This window comes from Mesoplodon densirostris, chromosome 5 (genome assembly GCF_025265405.1).
Source record: "Mesoplodon densirostris isolate mMesDen1 chromosome 5, mMesDen1 primary haplotype, whole genome shotgun sequence".
Taxonomy (NCBI): domain Eukaryota; kingdom Metazoa; phylum Chordata; class Mammalia; order Artiodactyla; family Ziphiidae; genus Mesoplodon; species Mesoplodon densirostris.
Window position 1 is genome coordinate 135,637,708 of NC_082665.1, and position 24,585 is coordinate 135,662,292.

General features: G+C 36.3%; 1 protein-coding gene across 14 annotated transcripts in view; it reads right to left on the reverse strand.

Annotated features, from left to right (window-relative positions):
* The window catches only part of MBNL1 (muscleblind like splicing regulator 1), a 179,326-nt gene that overhangs the window by 4,035 nt on the left and 150,706 nt on the right, over positions 1-24,585 (reverse strand). For 4 of the 14 annotated variants that reach the window (XM_060099528.1, XM_060099514.1, XM_060099519.1 and 1 more), the window contains 6 exons: positions 15,687-15,944; positions 14,455-14,508; positions 13,432-13,585; positions 5,834-5,869; positions 5,050-5,144; positions 1,955-2,029 (listed from right to left, as the gene is read on the reverse strand). In XM_060099528.1, coding sequence (XP_059955511.1) covers positions 1,973-2,029; positions 5,050-5,144; positions 5,834-5,869; positions 13,432-13,585; positions 14,455-14,508; positions 15,687-15,944 — 654 coding nt within the window. In that variant the 3' untranslated portion in view covers positions 1,955-1,972. Of the gene's footprint in view, positions 1-1,954; positions 2,030-5,049; positions 5,145-5,833; positions 5,870-5,897; positions 6,120-8,988; positions 9,494-13,431; positions 13,586-14,454; positions 14,509-15,686; positions 15,945-24,585 lie in introns of those variants that run through there. The other 10 variants (XM_060099516.1, XM_060099521.1, XM_060099517.1 and 7 more) reach the window with 7 other exon arrangements.

Genomic DNA, 24,585 nt, shown 5'->3' on the forward strand with positions numbered 1-24,585 from the left:
GTGAACTGAGTTCCAGTTTTTACATGAAATGTGTTCCCAGAGAATCTTTACATATTAAAATATGCTTTTAGCACACAACCTTGAGAATGAAAGAGATCACGATTCTGCTGCACTCAAAAACCAGTTTAAATATTGTAACTCCTAATGAAAATGAGTAATCATTTGTTAAACAGAACATTAAACAGCCTAAGTTTCAATACACACAAATCCACTGTTTTGCTAATTGATGAACTTACGGCCATTTGCCATGATTTTTTTTCAACCTGGATTATTGCTAAGAAATAGAACGTAGTTACAGATATACATACCAAACACACCCAACTGACTATAAAAGCCTGAAAGTTTTTTTTTAACATGTCAAAAAGAGAACTCTACTTCCAAACCTACATACTACAAAGTGATGTGCTTATTCAAAATGTGGCTATTGTTCAGAATAATAAACCTTATTATCAGAACTGCATCAAGAGAACTTATGAAACACAAAAATCAGTTTCAGTAATTTAATTCAGGATTGCAGCATGTCTCTGGTAGTACTCCTCAGATTGAGTCTATCAATTCTTTCTTAAACGGCTCTCAGATTTCATCTGTACGCTTCTCCTGCACGGGTTCACCCTTTGACCAGCTGTTACTATGCTCAAGGGCCTCTGAACTGGCCCCTCTCCTGACTCAACACCTCCATCCCTTCTTCTGTAAGGCCCTGACATCTCCCTTCTCTCTGTAACAACCTTCATTGTCCAAATTCACTTAATTTCTGACTCTGTTAGGAAGAGCCGCTCCCTCATCTTTGCTCCAAGAGAAATGTGTTCAAACCTCTATTATTTTAATGTAGAGTGCTGAAAGTTACATCATTATCTCATTATCTACTCATCTTTATTTCCTTGACCTGGTAATTAACACACAGTAGCACCAAAAAATCATTTGTAAATATGTTAATGAACAGATAAATGAATGAAAGGAAGCAACAAAAAATGATCACCCATCTTATTTACCAGACTCAGTTTTAAGCGTTATGGCTCTTTCTAAATATAAAAATAGATACTTAATATACTTCTGAGCATGTAGATAACTTGAACACATGCATACTGAATAAAACATATGCTCTATGGATGAAAAATGGTCATCTTTGCAAGTGTCTAAGTCAATGTGTCTGAAAGTAAACCACAAGACTTTCAAAGCATTTGAGCAACGACAACATCTTTAGAATCATATGGTCCTCCAGGGTGACTATTCTGAAGTACCTAAAGTTTACCTGGATTTATAGATGTGTGTGTGTGTGTACATGTGCACATACGTCTGTGTGTGAATATATTTATTTAAATCAGACTCTTCGTATTCTAATGACCCTGTGTGTGGCGAAGCATGGGGTAAGGTGGGTACATGTTCTCATTTAGGATTTAGCAAAGCAATTTTTGAATAAAATAAATGCTGACCTACACCAGGGATCAGCAAACTACTGCCTGTGAGTCAAATCTGGCCTGCTGCCTGTTTTTGTAAATAAAGTTTTATTGGGACACAGCACACCTTTTAGTTTACACATTGTCTCTGGCTGCTTTTGTGCTACAGTGGCAGAGTGGAGCAGCTGTAACACAAACCCTATGGCCCACACAGCCAAAAATATTTACTATCTCATCTTTCAAGAAAAAGTTGGCCAGCCTCTGATCTCTGCCTTCTATTTAGTTTTAAGTTGCCTTTTTTCTTCACTATTGTGTTTATTTCTAAATGAAATAAAAACAAAATTAATATATCCTAAGTATTACACATATTTAAGTGACATAAACATTTATTATGAATTCACGTGATAAAATTCCTCATAACCCATCTAAGATAAAATTGTGAGTTCTATGTAAATACTTTCTTTGAAATCTTATAAAATTTTCTTAAGTGCATTACACAATTGTTATCTTAAAAAAAACACTACCACGAATATACACTCTATATTACACAATGAACTTACTGTGTAGTGATGAAAATTCTACATCTGGGTAACATACTTGTGGCTAGTCAGATGTTCGGCAGATATTATGGGTATCTAGCAAATAAAAAATTATTTAATGAATGATCCATGCAAGCAAGCCAACAACCAAGAGATGAAAACATTTTAATATTAAATTTTTTAAGAAAAGTGAAATTCAGCTGTGAGGTGACAGTCCTTATCTGGTCAACATAACAGTAAGTTAATGTAAACTTAATGCCAAAGTAGCAACTCATTTTTAAAAATCTTTGTGTTAAATACTATTCTATAAATGTTACCAGTTTTTAGGAAGTAAGAGAAGTAAAACTATCAAAAATTCATGCAGAGCAGTAATTGAAAGAAGCCCTTTTTGTTGGCCTACACACACACACACCTGTGGTTTCAGTTATTCAGTAATCCAAAAAGTAAAGTAAGAAATGTCTGGCCTATTTTTGTGCAACCAGTTTCTACCTTTTCATTCAACTGATGGTGTCTAACTTTTTTTCCAAGTTAAAAGTACCAGGTAAGAATTATAAAGGAGTGTTTCAAAAGAACTGGATAACAGTGTTAAATCTACTTCAGAACATATTTCTGAATCCTGATTGCACATTTTATTGTATTTTAAATGGGCAAGAGTATTACAAAACTTGAGAGAAAATACAATAAGGAAATACAATAAGGAATATAGAGGTGACTTGTTTCCATCATCCCAAAAGCCAAGATCTTCCAATTTGTAGCCTGATTCTCCTCCAACCCAGAAGTATGACTGCTATCCTGGGAGAGGCAGCACAATAGATGAAGACAATCAGAGGAATGAAAGCACGGGTTCTAACACTTAGTGATCCATTTCCCGGTGTGTAACCTTGAGCAAAGCACTCACTCTATGCTTACGTTTCCTCATCTCTAAAATGGCAATAATCCCATTTCGGCAAGGTTGATGGGAGAATAGTAAAATCACATATATGAAGGCATTTTGTTGTTGTTTCAATTTAGATGTCCTAGACCAATTCAACATATTACAATCCACAGTCTGGAGTGTAAATTAATATGTCTCTATTTTATTTCCATTTCTCAGCTGATATCTTTACACAATTTTACAGCATTGGCAAATGGCACGAAAATGTGCTCCAAGCATAATGAAGCTTCTCATACCATTTTTCCTGCTGCTGCAGGACAGGATGTTGCACCCAACAGTGTAGAAGCATCAAGGATGGGGCTGTCGAAACATACCAAGGACCTTCAACACCAATCGATGCAGATGAAGGGCCAGCTATAAACTTCTGCATGCATGCAGGCTGCATTTTGTGGCATCAGCTATTTCCAGCATTGCTACTGTACTGTAGGCATATACATATGTATGTATATGTAGATATAATATATGTGTGTATATATATATCCATTCCCTTTTCTTTCTTTTGGTTGTGAAACAGTATGAAGACCCAAGATTATGCATGAAATGGTCACAGCACAATGCAAAAGTAAAGTGTCCCCTACAACCAAGGTGGCCAGGGCATGTTGAAATTTGCTTTGCTGTACTTCTGCTTACACCAGCAATTCTATAGTCATACATGGTACACACAAGAGAGTTCAACATCATTAATCTGCACCATAAACGGACTGCATTGAATCCATTAAGAAATTTCTACCATAGATTACTTACTAACATGCCACATATGCACAATCTAGCATTCTTGTAAATGAGTCTGATGTGTTAGCATAAATCCAGGGCTATTTTGACAAGCTTCGGAAAAACTAATGATTCTTTGCCAAGAAATGTTTAAAGCTTGTCTGAAACTTTAAAATACATCCATTTTGGCGTGCTGCTTTTGAAAGTTTTTAATGGCTATACTAATAGCTTATAGTTCTTCAACAGTACATGGTGCACTACAGAAACAAGGGTGGCTACTCCTTATAGCAATAACTGCGAATTTGGATGGTACTTAATTGGTCTTCTTTTCCCAAAGGGGCAACATGTTGATTCCCATCTGATACTGGTTCTTCTGAGAATCATTTGGCTACATTTAACCTTGGTCTGGGGGTTATCTGAAATTTGATTTGCCTCTAGATTTTTTCATATGCTATTAACCCTACTGAACTTTACTTTCATAACAAACATATATATCTATATATTCAAGCCAAAACCTACTTTACATAAATTTGACATTGATTCAACCAGTATTTTCTAGAACATAATTTTAAATAGGAGCAGAAAACCTGGTTGAATCCATGCAAATTTTAAAATGTAAATATTTTAATAATCAATTTCTTTTGAATAATCATATAAAGTTTAAATTTCTGAAACAGATTCCTTTTACTTAAAAATATCCTGTGTATTTGTTACTCCATAAACTTGTATGGAACGTAGAATGACTCAATTTGCCATACTGGATGCCTTTTTTTTTTCCTTCATAACCCTCCAACGTTTATGCTGAGTAGTTACAGAAATAAGAGCACTTAGGAATTTTATTTTTTCCCTTAAATCATCACTGAGAATCAAAACTTGGACACAAATTTAACTTATTTTGAATATGCAATCTGCTTACTGAATAAAACTATAATGAATTTATAACAAACTCTATTTACAAGAGTGGTCATTTGTGGCATAGATAACATTTAAATATTTTGCTTTTTATGAAGAATTTGGGCAAGAACTAAGAAATTGTATATATCAAATGCTTATAACAAAAACCTTAAAATCACCTGTATTTTAAAAATGATAAGTTTCAGGTGTGCCGCATTGTAGTTCAATGTCTATATACACTACCCTATATAATTTCGATGGGTCAAAACACCTGCGTGATGGATTGAGACCAACTGAGAATTGCTTGTGTAAATATCATTTTAGTAGCTTTAGAAATGGAGCTGCGACAACTTTGGAGCACTTATAAATGGCATAAAAGCATTCTGCCGCTCATCAGAGAGAATGTGTAGGCCAACAAGAGGTATCTTTGAAACCCCATGCTCTTGAAGCACCCTCTACAGCCCTCACGGACACGCGACTCCCACGGACCTCAGTGGGAAATCCACGTGCGTCAGGGCTGTTGGACTGAGCCCTACGAGAGTTGGTTTTTAAGAAACAAAGCTGTAAATTAGCAAACCTGGTTGGCTGTGGCGGTTGCAGCGAAGGGAACACTTGTGGCAGATGTTGTTGCTGCGGACACAGTGGCTGGCGTAGCACCGTGCACCATGGGAACTTTCGGAGGGAAAATCATATAAGCAAACATACAGAAGAGTGTAGCAATATGGAAACCATGGCAACATGGAGGAGATAATTGGGCATGGTATTTATCACAGCAACAAGCCGTGTGACGGGGCATCATCACCAGTGAGTGACATGCAATCACAGCGCAAAGCAGGACAACATTCCAAGGAGAGAAGGGGAAGGGGGGATGAAAGAGAAAAAAAAGGGGAAAAAAAGCTTGTTACCATCAAATCAAGAAAATTGACACAAACAGGCTTACTTTGCTAAGTCAAAAACGAATTTTATATAGTGTTCATAGTCAGACATTCAAAATCTAAGTCAAAATACAGGTATTTACTTCATATATACAATTATCTGTTTGAATAAAAGTCTGTTTTCTTATTTACTATTGTAAAAATATACAATATATTACTTTTATGAGATAGTTTTTTTTTTCTTACACACCAGAACTCATAGTCCAATCAAAATCCACCAAAGGTGACTAAAGGAAACTTGTGTGTAAAGAAAACATTTATGTGAGTCCATGTCAATTAAATAGAAAATGGCATTTAATTGACAGGTGTTAGTAAAAAGGAAATGGACTTGCCCAATAGATATAAGTTAAACTTAGCAGTGGATTTTGAGGGGCTGTGAGGTGCACCATAGGTTTAAGATAATCAAGAAACAAAGCTGGCACCTACCAACACTTGTAGCGGGTGTCATGCACAATATTGAGCCTGCCCATCATGCATTGCAACAGGAAGGTGGATTTGAAAAGGGAAAAGAATTAAAACATCCCATCACACGTGTAATTAGGAAATTCATTTGAACAAAGAAGAAAAATTGTTATTATGGGAACAGTGGCATGTAACTGTCAGCACAATCAAATCATACAATAGCATAGTGATCAATTAGAACTAGTCTCAAGTGAAGAATAAAAGCCAGTTTAACTGTGTGCTGGTACACGTTGTTTCTCCTAATTGCTGCCTACAAATAAAAGTATTTTGAAAAAAATTGAAACCTCCTTAATTCTTTTAAAAACAATACTGCAATTTGTTTTGTTTTAATCTGGTTACTAGCCATCTGGTAGCTTTGCTATTTCTGATTTTAACCTATGAACTTAGCACATGTTAAATCATTAGAGATATTTATTATTAAGATGCTAAATAATTCAACGCACAAAACTGACTTAACAATGTAATGAAATCAAAACATTCATTTTCATTCCTTTGGTTTTATTTATTTCCCTGTTCACTGTAGCGACAACAACACAGACATGGAAGGGGTTATGATCATCCATACAGGAATTTTATTCGGAGGGGTACCAAGCAATAAATTATGCATAAAGTGAAAGTGAACTTCTGCATTGCCTTAGTTGGGAATTTAGATGTAAGGAAAACATTTAGATGGGATATACTTTTGTATAAGTCTCGAACTGGTTTACTTAGTAGGTATCTGGGAAAACAGACTGGTTTTCACGCTGGTTTGGACCCTCAGGACTTCTTGGAATATCAAGTGTTCTACAAAATTTCACATCCAAAAAATGGTTGATTAGATTTCAATAAAAACCCTGAATGGGGCCTCCCTGGTGGCGCAGTGGTTAAGAGTCCGCCTGCCGATGCAGGGGATACGGGTTCGTGCCCCGGTCTGGGAGGATCCCATATGCCGCGGAGCGGCTGGGCCCGTGAGCCATGGCCGCTGGGCCTGCGCATCCGGAGCCTGTGCTCCGCAACGGGAGAGGCCACAACAGTGAGAGGCCCGCATACCGCAAAAAGAAAAAAAAAAAAAAAAAAAAAAAACCCTGAATGGGAGATAATGAAGATATATACATTGCATATGGGGTGTTAGCACTGATGTTCACAATGGCTCCACCATGACGTTAAAATAAATATTACGTATATAGTCCCTGTTCTCTTTGACATATAAACATTGAAAAATCTAACTTATTTTACCAAGTACAGGGCACTTTCCCACATACTGAATTACTGTTCTTTCTATGAGATTATTTTAGACTTCTAGGTTTTAAAATATCAAATGATTTTATGTTTCTATCTGAATCTTGGTGCATCCTATTTAAATACTAGCAGCATCTGGGATGAACATTTGTTAGAAAAATATCTGCCAATTGCGTCTTGTCAGAGATGGCCCTCTGAAACAAAGCTGCCATTGAGAAGCACAGATTACTTAACTGGCATCCTTGTAACAGCTGCAATTAGACTGTTATCACAATTAGACGGTGGGCACGATGATCAGTGATTAAAGTAGGTAATGGAGCTAGGGAGGCATCCTCTCAGGTGGAGTACTATTACATTGATAGGCATTATTTAAGACCCTTGAAGATCTCTGTCATTTGCTACCACTACTGAGTCAAAGGCTTGTGAAAGACAACAAAAACAAACCAGTAATAACAAAAACGACAATTTGCGACAGTAGAGCAAGCAAACTTTAATACTCTAGATCTTATGAAATCATTATCCTATCATAGTGGGGTGGGAAGACAGAGAGGATGAAAAGACGAAAAAGAATAATGTGCAATCGGATAAACAGTCGTTTTAAATACTGTACAGGTTGTAGGTTTTAAATTTTATTATTTATTATGATGCTGCAATTTGCCTATGGTATTTCATCCCGTGCATAATTGAGGCTGCACATGCTGAAAATGAGTTAAACTTACCCCGTCTCTCTAAAACTCTAAAGCATTTATGATTTGCATTTCAGTTTGAGTTATCTTCCTCGTTAACATTATAACCAATGCACACAGTTTTGAGAGGGATTTGCAGCAAATAAACATAAGGCAGCAATGAAAATACTAGCCAGGGTGCAATAACTCACAAATATGAAGACATAATGCTGTAGGACCCACTTACCAAAAACAAAAATCACTTTTGAAATGACCATAATATCCATCTTTACATCAGATGGGTTGATTTATTAATAACGATTGTACAAGTAGCCAATTAAAATTTTTTCTTCAATTTTCAGCACAAGGCAACATTTAAGGGAATGTATTTGTCAATTTTGAATTTCCCCTACAAAGGTATTTGCAGAGCAGAATGGTGTGTTTCTGAGGAATGTAATACTTTAATTACATGATATTTATATCAAAATGTTAAATTGATCTGTATGAAGGTGCAGAAAAAATTAGCAGGAAGGTGAGTTACAAATGAGATGTATGTGTAGGTAAAATCAGTTCAAGGAGAAAGGAAGGAAGTAGAGAGAAAAAGAATTATAATGGAGATTTGGTTGGAGGTTTGAATTTAGATATGGTAATTCAAGCCTATTTAGGTAGATTATGATAGAAGTATAAAGCTGATTTAAAGTCTTCTAAAAATAATTTATATCATTTCAAACTAAAAGTTCAAAATCAGTTGAATTATTCTCAAAATTGATATCTAAAGAAGCAACAGCTTCATATAATTTATTTGTTTCTGTTCAATCTATTGAATTCTATTTTATTGCACTACTGAGTTGGGAAATAATAAAACTCAGTGCTTACTACATTCCAGGCTTTATTCTAGACTCTTAGACTTGTCTATAAAAATGCTTTAAGAAAATGTTTTCATCAAATATGTTTAGAACTCACTTAAACACAACTTTATGAAATAATGACTACTATTATCCCCATTTTATAGATGAAAAAAATGAAAGTATAGAGAAATTATATCTTGTGGTAGAGCTGTATTTAAACATCCAAGCCAGATCTGTAATCACTATGCTAAGTTTCAAGTAAACCATCTGCATTCATTTCATTAACTATAATGAAAGTGATAAGCTGGAAATCTTTGTTTTCTATTCTTTCTGTAAAAACAACCCCATCCCTCTGCAACTCCCCTCTCACTCCAGCCCCTCAGGAAAGTTTTTTGGCCTTTTGTTTCCTTATCTCTGGTAGTGTTGCCATGCATGGTGAAGCTGAAGCCATTTGCAGCACACTTATTTTTAGGTCTTTTGAAATCATAAACCTAAACTGACTGAGGGCAATATGCTAGGAGGAGAGAAGAGAGGTGTGCTTCTGAGGATCGCGTGTAGGCAAAAACTGTGGAGAGCAGAGAGAAAAGTTCCTCCAGACCCCGGAGAGGAGGCGGGCAGTGTGCAGGGTCCCTGGGTCGTTAGGCACGTGGCGTGTTCTTTCACAGCAGCCCTGCAGGCAGCAGGCTTTCCAGGGAATGGGCTGCTAAGGGAGGGAGGCTAAGGGGCTCAGGCAAGGATGCTTGTACCCAAGGCAGGCATAGAAGCCCTGGCGTACCTGCCTTCAAGAGATCTTGTAAACATGGACATTGAGCACATCAGCAGTGACCAGTGCCGACTGAAGAATGGAGAATGGGTAGCCTGTCTGAGACTACTGCAGTGCACAGGACCTCTATCTGAGCAGAGACAGAAAGAAGAGGAGATGTGAGGACGGGGTTCTGGAATCCCAGTGATGCCGCCTGATATTTCTGTCCAACACAGTGAAATTGGAGTTTAGAATTGGACTTAATTTCAGTTCAGGAAAATGAATCTGATGTACATAAAAGTGTTATTTCTTACACACTCTAATTTCAGGGGTGAAATTTACAACTACAACATAAGTAGACCCTAGGTTATGCATAATCTGTATAAATAGTGAATTTAGTTTTAAAGAGTGAAGGTTAAGAAAAAAAAGGACTACATATCTTAAAAAAAAAAAAAAAAACAAACCAAAGCTTCAATGTGAACTTAATCCAAATTACTTGTATTTATCTTTAAGTGAGATGGAGGGTGTAAAAACAAAAGGCCAGAAAACTTTCTTGGGGTGGGTGGGAGGGAGATACAGTGGGATGGGGTTGATGGAATGAATGGAAAGATGGGTGAATGGACGAATGGATGAGTAGACGGAGAGGTGGATGGAAAACAGGGAAGGAACAGAAGAAAGAGAGGAAGGGAAGGAGGTAGGGTGAGAGAGAAGAATAGATGGTTAGAAGGACGGATGGATAAATGGATAGATGAATGCATACGTGGATGGATACATGGATGGATGATGGATAGTTGGGTATAGGCCACATAAGTCTCAGTTTGTTCTGGTATATACTAATTTTTTACCGTAACTAAATTTTTTACTGTAACTAAAGTTACGGTATATACTAATTTTTCTTAGCTAGCTAGCTGGCTTGCCACTGAACCCTGATCTTTTGCTAGCAACTTACTCTGTATACAGAGTTACCTGCTCTAAAGATTTAGCCAACCATGCTTCATTGTAACTTCAATGAAATAGACCTGCATGTCCCTGAAGTTATGATTGAAGCAACAGACTACAGAGCTCTAAAACTCTAAACTGCAAAAAATAAATGACTTCCTTTTTCTAATCAGTTCCAATAAAGTCTTCAGAATATAACATCCAAATTATAATACTGTGGTTAGATAGGATGCTCTGATCATATAATTCTTCTCTACGTCTGCAGAATAACCTAGACTTCGGAAAATGACTTTTTCTCCCAGGTGTTATACATAAGATGACATATGAATTTGTGGTAGGATGGATTTTCTGTAGTTCTCAAAGTATATTTAAAAACTTAAATTAGTTGACAATATTTCAAAATTGAGAGATTTCACATATGAACATCCAAATGTCCAGAATATCTGGGAAAAAAAATCATAAGATCTGGCAATACTGGACACCAGGGCCACTGCATTCGGTCGTACAAGTTTGTATACAACCAACCCTGGGAGGAACAGACACAACCACCCCTTGTTCACGAAGACTGAGGTATATGGAACCACAAAGGGTATTGTGCAGTGCACCATGCCTACTAGGCAGACAATCCTCTAAGGCAGCAAAGGGCTAAGTCTGAACACTGACCGTCCCCTTTAGACCGGGCCTGTGCTCTCCAGTGCCTCCCAGACCCCACAGCTCCTAGTTTATTTCTTGCTCACTTATTCACATTTCCTGCCTGGCCCTTAAGGCATTTGGGTTTTATATTCTCTGCATTAGATTTCTTTCCTTTCTGGTTGTCTGATAAAGTGGTTTGGCAGAAGTATAAGTGGGCTCTCCACTTTAACTGTTTAATGCCATACTGGCACACAGGTACGTATGACAATGAAAATTTTATTTTTGGCTGCGCAATGCGCGGCATGCAGGATCTTAGTTCCCTGACTAGGGATCGAACCCGTGCCCCCTGCAGTGGAAGCGTGGAGTACAGACCACTGGACCGCCAGGGAAACTCCCGACAATGAAAATATTTTTAAGGAATGATGGAGGCAGTACTTACTTCTGATTATGTGACTAATAAAGGTTAACCTGAAGCTTAAGCTCTTTAAAACTGGGTTACAAATAAATCTTATTTGATATTACTATTGCAATAATTTCATAGCATGTTGACTACAAATATCAAGAACAGAATATTTCTGATGCAAATCATCATAAAAATGCAAATGCATGTTAAAAATTTCAGCATATTTCAATATATTGTGGCACATTTTATTTAAATTAACAATGCTTAGTTTCTAGAACAGAGAGATAAGTAGATTCTGACTTATGAAGGTATTTATTGTTTTTCTCTGACTTGACCTTACCTATCATCTTTTGCTCTGTCCTATCCACCGACTAAAAACCATTCCAGGGAGAGACTATTGTCACAAGTCAGAGTCATGCATATCATGCAATTAATGATTATACTTATTTAGAAAAATCTTCAGTCATTTGAATGTTTCTGGAGAAATTGATGCAAAACCCATTTGATAAAACAGATTATTTTAGGTTTCTTTAAATAATTTATGGAAGAAGTTAGATTTGTTTTTATTTTTAGATTTTTAAATAGGGAAACTGTCATTTCTAGTAGTAATGTTTTATTCAATGAAATAAACTGACAAAAATAATTTTTAATTTCTTCAAAGAGATTATGGCAGTTACCTACAATCCCTTGAAACTTTGTCTACTGATCTGACTATAGAAAAATTGATAGATTATTTGTTGGAGACAGCATAAATCCAGGGACATGGCAATTTATACTAAAGCAAAAAGATCCATTTTGGGAAATCTCTGAAAAACTGTATTCGTTGAGAAGAAATTTTTCAATCTTATAAAACTTAAATGTGACTTTTCCCCCAGAATGTAACAAATACCCTACAGATCAAAATGATTTAATTTCTGTTCTAAAATGGACAAACTTCAACTTGATAGACACTATTTCATGAGTAAATATCATTTTATCTGTGTTTCTAGGACAGGCTATTTCAATTAGTGGAATATTCTTGTTCATTGAATGTTACTACATATTCTACATAGGGATGGCTAGTTTTCAAAGATGCGCTGTATTTAAAGTTGTGCTTAGCAGTAAAAACTAATGTGAATATAATTTATTCTCATTATTCAAAAACAAATTATCACATTCCCTCATGGCATTTTGAACGTAATGCACTGTAAATACTGTTAACATAGTATAATATACTAATGGGGCTGGATCTCTGACAGACACATCTAGTCATACATTTATCAATTTAATTAATAAAATTATTATATTAAATAAATCTCTTAACACATGGTAAGTTTTTAGAAAGATTAAGAGGTAAAGAAGAAAATAAGATTAGGGTCTCTGGTTAGTTGAATTCCAGATTACAAGAAGTGTAATATGTATTTTCTGAAGTAAAGGATGAGTGAGCAAAAATAATAAATTTCCAGATAACTGATTATTTATGTTTTTAAATTGTATATCTTTGTGTATAGTTCTAGAGTATGTTTATTTGACTAAGTTGTAATCAACTGAAACCACAAATGTATAACTCAACAATAAATGTAAACTTCACTGGGCATTTAGGGCTACTTCAATATTAGCTCAGGAGCAACAATTTTAAGTGATGTATACTGATTAGTACTGATAAGAGCACTTTTTAAGAGCTCTGGAACACAGAGTCAGTGTTTTTATTCTCCACCTTGAAAACAAAAAGGCTGAAAAACAAAAATCAAAACTGAAAAGTGTCATTTCATATAATTCAAATGAACTCTATGGAATCATGAAGGCAAAAGGGTCTTACAGCAGAAAAGGGTCATAAAATAGCTTGACAGACATATAACGGTGTTGAGGAGAGAGAGAAAAAAAGAAAAGAACTCTATTTCAATTCCAAATTACACAATTAAAAATAAATATATAAAACATGTCTAATCCATCTTTCATTAAGCTAAAATTCTTAGTTTTTAAGGAAAACCATAGGAGGTACCTCAGACAAGTTTCCATCTTACCTTCCACCTGCTCTATGGCTAAAAACAACTGGGGGTGTGGTTTATCTGCTCTACCAGTAGAACTCTACATGGATCACCAGATTCATTTATTAATAAACTCAAACCCCTTACCTGGTGGGAGAAATGCTGTATGCTGTTGTAACTGCATGTTGGCTAGAGCCTGTTGGTATTGGAAAATACCAGTGTTAAAGACTGCGGTGGCACCGTTGGTTTTTTCAAGAGCAGGCCTCTTTGGTAATGGGGGAAGTACAGCTTGAGGAATTCCCTGTTTAGTGAATGAGTATAAAAAACAAATACCAGTAAAAAGAGAAAAAGAAAAAAGAAAAATCAGTTGAAGGCTAAACTTGTTAGGAAGCATGAGCAAGCAAGCAGCAGAGCCCTTAACTACCCAAGGGGAACAAACATCCAATAAACAAAAATTTAAAGGGGAAAAAAAAAGCAAGATAAAAGCTTTAAAGGAAGCATTATTTTTGTCTTGGGGGGGGAAAACCCACTAGTATGAGAGCACATGTTATAATGTGTTAAAGTGTTTTAAGTCCCATAATGCTTCAGGCTTTCTGGGAGAAGCCATTGATTTGGGAAAAGAAGAAAAGCTGCACTGCGAGCTCCATGAGGATTGACAAGTATAAGCAATGTTAATAGTTAATTGTACGGAGTGACCGAAACAGGTAAAATAAAAATCAGTCCCACTCTGCCCCTCCCCCATGTCTACCAAAACATGCACATGTCCCAGAGCATGCAAGTTTTTTTTTTTTCTTACAACACTGAACTAGAAATATTAAAAAGTCAATAATTCTATCACTAAAGCCATGCTAACCAAACAGGTACATAAATATACAGTCCAAAAATACATTTTTAAAGTCCTTCAAGTATTCCATTAGAATATTCTACAATGTAGTTAAACTGAATGTGGACTGCTGGGCTTTCGGAATCTTTCATTGTATGATATCCGTCCAGGGACTTGCATTACAGTCTTTCCACTAATTTTGTCAGGAAACCACACTCAGTTTTTCATTGTACTTTACAACTTTATAACAGAAAAAGGAATATATATTTTTAAATAGATTAAAAAAAAAAAAACTTGTATCTACAATAAAGCTACATGCCAAGCTAAAAGGTGAAAGGTCATAGTACCAGGTCAAAGGTTGCCTCGAGGGGTCGCTTCAGTGATTTGACAGCCGACTGAGTCTTAATTAGCAGGCAGCGAGCACATGATGGCAATGGGCCAGTGGGGTTCAAGCGCATTAACATAAACAGCAAGCAGAGGTGCATCATGGGGGCAGCAGTGCATTTTTGGGTAGGTGAGAAAAAACAAATAAAAAAACAAATCATCGGAATGCCATATACAACGAATAACAAGACTAAGCATGCACAATAAAGGCACTACTGAGTTGTTATTGGGAGGATAACTCCTCTTTGTAGTTAATTACAAACAAGATACTCTAACAGAAAAAAAAAAAAAGAGTGAAAGGAAGATAGGAGGAGAGAGTCTGCCTTCTGTATTTTTGCTCAAGTATCCGTAAACAAACACAGAAAAGACCTCTCTCGTGATTATTTTACTGTGCTATGAAATACCACACAGTGTTCTTTTTTATGAATATTTTAAAGATTAAGTCATATATTTATGTAAAAAAAAAGGACAACATTACAACAGCTAAGCAAGGAACAAAAATGGACTCATTAAAATCAGCTATTAGATCACATTAAAATTTACCTTAAGTATAGAGTTGAGTATCTGTCCTAAATGATCCAATTTCTAACTCCTCCTCGAGTACTGCTTTCTCCTTCCTACATAATGGCATAGGCAAGCTTCTCTAGTTTTACAGTTCTGTTTATGCCACAATATTGTTTAAGGTTATCTCGAGAGCAAACTGTTCAAAATCTTGTAGCTAATTCTAAAAACAATTTTGTGGAAGCAATTCTCCTAAATAGTTCCAGATTTTGTTATGGTTAAAAGCAAGATAATGTAGAGAAGAGCCTTGATGTGCAGAAGAACACACCGAAGGGAAACAATGGCTGATTAGATGGCACACAGAAATAAGAGGACCGAAAATGGCAGTATCATTAAACCGAAAAGGAGACAGGTGTTCTGTACAAAGCAGAAATTTCAGAAACCCTATATCCAGAATAAGACACAGGATTAAGAGGTAGGCCGAGGGTAGGAGCAATCTGAACCATTTGAGGAGTTACTCTCACTTCTCTGAATGGTTAACTTCATTATGTATTGTCTGGGATACCTGAACAAACATATCTTAAGCAAAACTTTTTTTAAAAAAGGTTAATAAATGAATAGCTTGTCGTCAGATATAGCTGTTCACTTTGCTTTTTTGACTGTTAACGAGGATTGAGCTGAGGTCTCTACTCACCATGGCGGCTGCGGTGGCCGCCGCCTGTGCTGCAGCAGCCTGGTTGACCTGGTATTGGGCAGCCTTGATCTTGGCTTGCAGGTGTGCGGGAGGATGAAAGTATTTGCACTTTTCCCTAGAGCACCTCCCTTTGATGTAATCCATACACACGGTGACTGTGTTGTCATTGGTATCGATCATTGTGCTGTCAGCAGGATGGGCAAACCGACAGTCGTTTTCTCCTCTGTTGCAATTGCCACGCTGGTACTCTCGACATACCTACGGGGTCGTTGAGTGCACAGGGGTCAGTCAACATGGACAAGGAGAAACTTGCCGAAGATTTTAACTTAAAGTGCAAGACTGGCGACAGAAGCCAACAAATGGAAGGGGAAAAGATAATTTGCAAAGGAACCACAAAAGAACTTGAAAACATTCTTAGTTCGGTATGCAAATTATAATCCCATTTCAGTAAAATGTCCCTGAGAAGGAAAACACATTTATGATACTAATTATGGTAAAATATCTAATTTAAATTATGTTGATATACTTATTCATTACCAAGGGGGAAAACACTAAACTTTATATCGTGAAGAACCCTGGAGACACCGCTTTAATCAAACAATCGAAGTTAATTTCACCAGTAATAAAGACATAATGACATCATGTACCTACTGATATGATGCACTGAAAAAAGGATACAACATTACATTTGTTGTATTACTGCTGAGAACGCATAACCTGAATTTATTTAATCATGAGGAAACATCAGACAAACTAAAATGGTACGATGTTTTACAAAATGATCAGTACTCTTCCAAAGTGTCACGGTCATGAAAGACAAAGAAAGATTGAGACACTGTCACAGACTGAATGACCCTGGAGTCAGAGAAAGGATGTTGGTAGGACAGCTGGTGAAATCTGATTGAGGTCTGTAGATTGGCTAATAGCAGCATATCAATGCTAATTTTCTGGTTTTGTGAGTGGTAACATGGCTATGTAAGCTGTCAATATTTAGGTAAGCTGGGTGAAGGATAGGCAGGAACTCTTGGTTCTATTTTTGCAGCTTTTATGCTAATCAGAAATTATTTAAGAGTGGAAGTGTAAAAAGTAAAATGATAGCTTTTTCATAAAATATTTCCAAGAGCTAAGTTTTTGATTATTAAAGATTTACCTGGTAGCTATAAAAAGCAGATGGAAAAAGATTAGTTTTTGTTACTGTTTTTTTTTTTCTTTTTTGGTACGCGGGCCTCTCACTGTTGTGGCCCCTCCCGTTGCGGAGCACAGGCTCCGGACGCGCAGGCTCAGCGGCCATGGCTCAGGGGTCCGGCCGCTCCGCAGCATGTGGGATCTTCCCGGACCGGGGCACGAACCCGTGTCCCCTGCATCGGCAGGCGGACTCTGAACCACTGCGCCACCAGGGAAGCCCTACTGTTTGTTTTATATCTATTAATTTTGGATGGGGTCCCTGGGGAAAGGTGAAAATGGGTTATTTTTCATTCATTTGCTCGATTTTGACTCTTAACTATTAAAGTTTGTCATGGTGCTTGCTCTAATCAAGAGGTTGCCGGCGCTGTCTTCAGTCAGAATAGTTTGACCTTTTTACCACAAGAGGGCCATCTAAACACAGAATGTCCTTATATTTTTATGTTCTTACTTCATGCTTCAAGGATGTTTCCGTTTTGTTTTTCACAAATCTTTTTACAAACTGAGCGATGCAGACCCTGAACACTCAACTTTGGAATTCATCAAGGGGAAAAAAGGGGGGGGAACCCCGTTGTGATTTAAAAAAAACAAAGATTTTCTTGGATTTAAATACATGAAATGATCACATTTAATTCTAGGCATTTCCCCCTTTTACATCCATATCCCATTATTGAGGAAAGTGCTTCCTTTTAAAAAGGTCTCTATAATTTGTACCGTGGTATATCTTAAAAATAGCATTATAAACGGCATCTTGCACCATTTGGAAACCTCAAGCTAGCTAAAGCATTGCATTCCACATAGCAATGACCCAACTCTACTCATCACCTCAATTTATGTCATTTTAAAACATTATTAAATAACTACTCTGTGCCAGACACTCAGAGATATTAGGAATACAAAGATGACTTAGGAAGTTACAGAAGATCCTTTTTTTTAATCGTTGCATTTATCTTCTTGAACACAAGAAAACAAGGATATCCAGGAGTTTATAATTTGAAAAGCAAAAGTGGTAAAGCTGTTATCCAGAACTATTGTCCTCCACTCTCACTGAGGACTGGAATCAGCCGTGCAGCTTTCTACACCACAGATCCCCACTTACTTAAATTAGACTCATCAAAATAGGAAGAGAGGGACGCTTAAGTGAGGATAAAAACTCTTCACGTATATATGTAAAATTACGCTAAATTTACACCCACAGCAGAAAGAAAAACGTTACTTTTCTGTTTCAACAAATCTCTGTCAAGGCAGCCTCATCCAGTAGGAAACCATCTGTGTTCGGACACTACTGCGGTTAGCGCTTCAGTAATTCCTGCTTTCTCGAATCTGCTCGCAAAGAAACTGGCAGCAACTGAACCAACACTCTGTTTTCCAATTTCTCTCACTCTTTGCCACACTGACAAGAAAGAAGATCTGAAGGTAGTCTCTCTGTAGGATCTTGAATAACTATTAACATCAAAGATCTGCAATTTTTCAAAAACAATTATGCCAGTGCTGGTGCCAGAAATTTGAGCATTATTCTCCCAAAATATAGCCTGAGTGCCAGGCTGATATTGACTTTTTATTTCTCTGTCCTTTTCTCTGTTCTTTTTATTTTCAGGGATGTGAACTTAAAATCAGGTTGCATAAAGATGATCATTCTAAGACCCCTTCTCGTCCCTCTCCATGTGCTTTATGCATGTGCCAGTGTGGTTTGTATAGGTTAACAATTGGTTTGTTACAGTTTTGTACTCTTTACTGTCTTGCAGGATGCATGGAGGGAGAATTCTAAAAAACATTTAAGCAGAGTTGATAACTAGCAGTTAGCTCAGAATTTTGTTCCTAAATCCAGCCTTTTCTGATGTTCCAAGAACTTAGTTAACTGTTTTTGTATGATATACATTTTTGACTGTTTTATTTTTTTTTCCAACTTAAGGTTCCTCCTGACAAGAGAAATGGAACGGAAGAAATATACTGAAATAGCTGTTCTCCTATTATTCTTGCCTTTGAAAAAAATAGAGAAGAAACTGAAAATCTCTTGTGAAAACTTGTACTGGTGAGAGCTACAAGGCTAGAGGGGCTAGAGAAGTTTGCCAAGCTTTGGTTGTATACATGCATTGCTGGGTAACTATCTGAACAGAACAAACTTCCCAAAACTTTTCAAACAGATTTTTCTATTAGACCATCAATAAAATGGGATCTATCCCTTGACTGCTGAATATGGGTTTGGCCTGATAAACTCAAGACAACTTTAGACTGTGTTGCTTCCCCAAAAGAAATCTCTTAGTTGTAGTATTGTGTTACCAAATTATAGTTGACAGACAAAATTTCAACAAATCTAACCTTATAATTCAAATCAGGATAAGAAATTGCACAACTTACCATACAGAGAATTTGGAACAAAGAAGATAAAATTAAATTTGAAAATCCTAACAACGTTATGGCTCTTTTTTCTATTCTCATCCAATCTTCTGCACGAACATATTTTTCAAAGAGTTGTAACTATAGTATGGCTATTACTTGGTGATCTGTTTTTGCTCAACAATGTAGCATAAGCTTTTTGTTGGTTTTACTTAATAGTGTCCAGAGTCATCATTTTTGCTGGCTGCATCAAATTCCATAAAACAGATGTGTGTAATATAAGTAACTCTTTCAGAGAGCATCTATAGATTATTTCCAATATTCCCATATTACAAATAATGTTGCAAAGAGTATATTCATGACCACACTCTTTAAAAAATCATTCTCTAAGGATAAATGTGCAGAAATGGCATTAGCGGGTCAACATATGTAAGTACTTTTTACAGTTTGGTAAGTGGTTTTCAAACCTAGATGAAAATAATTCCATCTATTGATATTAGCTAAACACAAAATGTGCTTCAATCAAAAAGAATGTTTGTAAGTATAAGTACTTATATGTACTATATAAGTATTAAGGCAGTTGACCTATACACACTACTATATATAAAACAGATAATTGATAAGGACCTACTGTATAGCACACGGAACTCTACTCAATACTCTGTAATGGCCTATATGGGAGAAGAATCTAAAAATGAGTGGATATATGTATACATATAACTGATTCACGTTGCTGTACACCTGAAACTAACACAACATTGTAAATCAACGATACTCCAATTTAAAAAAAAAAAGTATTAAGGCAGGATTTGCTTTGGAAGTCAGGTAAGTTTTGTAAACTTTCATACAAAATGGGTAAGAGGTTGCTTTTATAGTAAACACCGTCATTTCAATAAAAATATTCACTGAAAATATTAAAGTACTAAATTACATTTCCAGAAAAACACCTTTGGCATATAAACTTTAAATAATCAAAAGAAAAAGCAATCAGAAAAACGACCCAAGGAAATCTAAATTAATTCTACATAAACCTTCTTTTGTTAATTAAATAGCAGTAGTAGGGTGGAAAGAGAATAGAGTTTGAAATCAGAAATTTTCGGTTCTATCTAGTGTTTATATTTACTAGCTCTGGAATCATGAATACTGAATAAGATAATGTACAGAGAGTTTAAAACACACCACACAAATCTGGTTAAACAGTTCTGTTATTCGATCTCAATTTCTATAAACATGATGAGCATATTTCAAAATGGTCAAAATAATAATAGGTTGTATAAGTAGTATTAAATTCATCATTACTCTGCAAGTTAAGGCTTGAGAGTCTAAGGAAATTAAGGTCAATGTATGAACTTATTCAAAACTAAACAGCCATTTGCACGTTCTTTAAGAGACATTCTATGTTTTGTGCTTAACATAGTTAGTCATCTTTAGAGACTAACATTCAAAGCAGGAAGAGAGGGCTAATTGTAACAGGGAAGAGGGACTCTCAGGGTACTTTTTTTTTTTTTTTTTTTTTTGCGGTACGCGGGCCTCTCACTGTTGTGGCCTCTCCCATTGCGGAGCACAGGCTCCGGATGCGCAGACTCAGCGGCCATGGCTCACGGGCCCAGCCGCTCCGCGGCATGTGGGATCTTCCCGGACCGGGGCACGAACCCGTGTCCCCTGCATCCGCAGGCGGACTCCCAACCAGTGCGCCACCAGGGAAGCCCATCTCAGGGCACTTTAATACTTTGGGAAGTCAATTTAAACCTAATGACCAATATTAAGGAGCTTATTCAAAGACACATACATACCCGTTGTTCAACAGTAAGCATCATGGACTTTATTAAGTTTGAGCTAACACAACACTTTAAAAAAGAAATACTGGATAATCAACAATCTTATCAAAGAACCCAAAGCATTACAGGTCATGAATATACAATCTAATACCAAGAAATTACCTGTGTTTTCAATTCAAAAAGAATTCAAATATCCACATCTTAAAATTCTGGTGATTAGGGGAAATGATCTTAGTTAATTGTTTGTAAAATTACATTCCCAAGATAAATGTCTGATGATGCGATATCTAGTTTCAGTCTGTTATTTGGTAACTGTACAAATTTGGTCTACCTGAACCTCATTTTTTAAAAACTGAAGAAAAAGACATCTACTTTAGCTACCTCAGAGAATTTCTGTTAAGATCAACTGGGAATTTTCTTTGAAATCTAAAAGGTAGAACCTATCATTACCACCAAGCCAGTGAAGACAAGCATATTTCTATAGATGATATAGCTAAGAATGTCATTTGACCTTATGTAATTAAAAAAATCAAATCTGTATAGGAATGACCAACTAAATAAAACTTCCCATTAAATCCACTGCCAGGTTTTCATTTATTCATTTCTATGCATGACAGGACATCTGAAACAAGCTCATCAATATGTCAAATGTTCAAATCTATAGTTACCTTTATTACTCCTTCTAAATAACTGCAAAGATAGGGACATTTTAGCTTTAATTTGTATGAAGAAATTGGTGGAAAAACAGCAAATATGAGTTGGCTAAGCCAGGATTAGCAATTCCCTTATTTTAAACAATGTACAACTCTATCATCTCTAAAACAAAACTCAAACTAATCACAGACAGTAATAATCGACAGAGACTAGATGTTTTAAATGGGGGCTCTGACCACATTTTAGAGAGTCATTCTAAAACCTTATTACAATTTTTAAAAAATGTAGACTACATAGACCTGCGTGCATAAAACTCAATATTTCTTGTTAATTTTCTAAAGAAATTAAAATATCATACAAGCAGTAGCCAAACACTCTACAAAAATACGGAAGTAAAATAATTCTATCAATAAGCCTTTCTTATATTATTAAAAGCATTTGTTTTTCTAATCTTATTTTGAATTGCATCTTTTATATGCAATAGATCATGACAAATCCATTAAATGCCTATAATAATGTCATGTAGAAATGCCTTTCACTATCACTTGTATCCACATTTATCTTTAAATGCTCTTTTTTGTGTAGGCAGTAGGTATCATATGTTTTTATGCCTATATGAAAAAAGTCACTAGACTCTTCTGTGTCAGTAAGTAGTGGAAGCATTCAGTATCCAGTGGTCTGAATTAGAAATTCATGTCATGATTACCTCAGTAGAATAAAACTTTTGGCACATGAATACTTTATTTTAAAACAAACTTTAACTGAAAAGTATCCGAAGCCGAGTGGTTTGCTCACCTTTCCTGGAATATGTCATATGTTTTTGTCATATAGACTGTTGATATAAAAATGATGTAGTTCATGAAATGGCAATCTAATGTTTCCATCAGCATATGAAATATGTGGCCACTGGTTTGTCTTTTGTTTGGTTAATGCTGTTACGCAGTATAAATTACCCTAAAAATTATCACCAATTGCTTAAAATATTTCATAATGCTATACATTGTGTTCTCAGCAATTTCACAAAATGTAGAATGCTAAATGCACTGGAGGAGGAAGATTTTTGTATACAAGTAACTGTACATGAGGTAAATGATGAAAAGTTAAGACAAATAGCAGGTGCTGGCATCCCCTGGAATAGGTATTTTATAGACCATTTGCATTTAGAATCACCTGGCAGATCTGTGCAAAGGATTCCAGAGACCCGCTAAAGACCCACCGAATCAGTCTGTGGGGATGAGGCCCTGCATTAAAATTTTTTTTTTAGTTTTTTTTGTTTTGTTTTGGCTGTGCTGTGTGGCTTGTCGGATCTTAGTTCCCTGACCAGGGACAGAATCCAGGCCCTCGGTAGTGAAAGCCCCAGTCCTAACCATTGGACAGCCAGGGAATTCCCAGGCCCTGCGTTTTTCACAATCATCCCAAGTGATTCTAATCACATTAAATCTTGAAAACCATTGCTCTAGGACTAGGGGCATGAACTAGATGCCATATTTTGTAGCTGGAATGTTCAAAATGTAAACATGTTCTCAAGGAGAATGCTAACACATGTTTAAAATGTGTCATATTTTATCTCTTCTGTTATATTACCCTAAGCTCTGAATAAGGGAATGTATCGTCCTGTGATTAATTAATTGATTAACTGGTTGACTGACTCATTTATTCCTTCACTGACCAAGTTACTGGGCATCATTTATGAGCTTGGCACTATGCTGGTGGACCTTTTCTTGTTGTTAATAACACAGCTGATAACCTTATAAGGCTTCAAGATATTCCTTACAACAGTTTTTACGTGAAAGATGTTCAACAGTTCTTCATTGGATATTGTTGAATAAACAAGAGAATAAATGCATTCATGGATCCTTTTTGCACCATAAAAAATTGTCTGTCGTGAAAATAAGTCAAACAATGATTTCCTTAGTTACCAACTCTTTGTAATGAAGCAAAGATATGACTAAAAACATCAGTCCAGGGCTTCCCTGGCGGTGCAGTGGTTGGGAGTCCGCCTGCCGATGCAAGGGACACGGATTCGTGCCCCGGTCCGGGAGGATCCCACATGCCGTGGAGCGGCTGGGCCCGTGAGCCATGGCCGCTGAGCCTGCGCGTCCGGAGCCCGCGCTCCGAAACGGAGAGGCCACAACAGTGAGAGGCCCGCGTACCGCAAAAAAACAAAACAAAACAAAACAAAAAACCTCAGTCCTTTCCAGTACCTACAGATTTTAACAATTTCTTAAAATAATCATTGAAAATGACCGCTACTTGAAAATTACACAAAGGCATCCCAAGGTCACAAAATAGAATTTTAAAAACCTAATTTCAGAGGCTGATATTCAGGAGATTTGCTTCTCTTTAGAGAAAACCATGAAGACTGAATTTTACAGCATAGAAAGTATGCAGGTACCAGGTCTTTTAAAAGATATCCAACAAAGAATGGATAATATGAATAGTGATAGAAAGCTTAGGTGTGTGTGTGTTATTTATATATTAAATACCTTTTCAGTAGTTTGTGGCTGGCATTAAACACAGGAAAATGACCTAAATTTCACCTAGAATGTTCTAACTGGAGGCGATCTTAGTGATTATCTGGTATATTCCCCTAATTTAATATGTGTGGAATATGAAGCTCAGAAAATATAAAAAACTTGACCTATGCTTACTCACCTAACTAGCAAAATCACCAGCACTAATCCTTGGATTCAATTCCTGTTTTTTCAATTTAACATTTTTTGTAGTATCACACTGGGTGCTATAAATATAAATATGTGTTAGTGCCTCTAAACAGAACCAGAAGGCTGATAATCTACTGTGTTTTTAACTTCTTCATTGTCTATTTTGTAGCCAAAGAGAGAAGTGGCAAGAAGAATTGGCCAATATTTTCACTGATTCAAAATCTGTTCACCTCAAAAGGAACTCAAAATTCTAAAATGTACTTGGGAGTTCCATGAGTTAAAAAT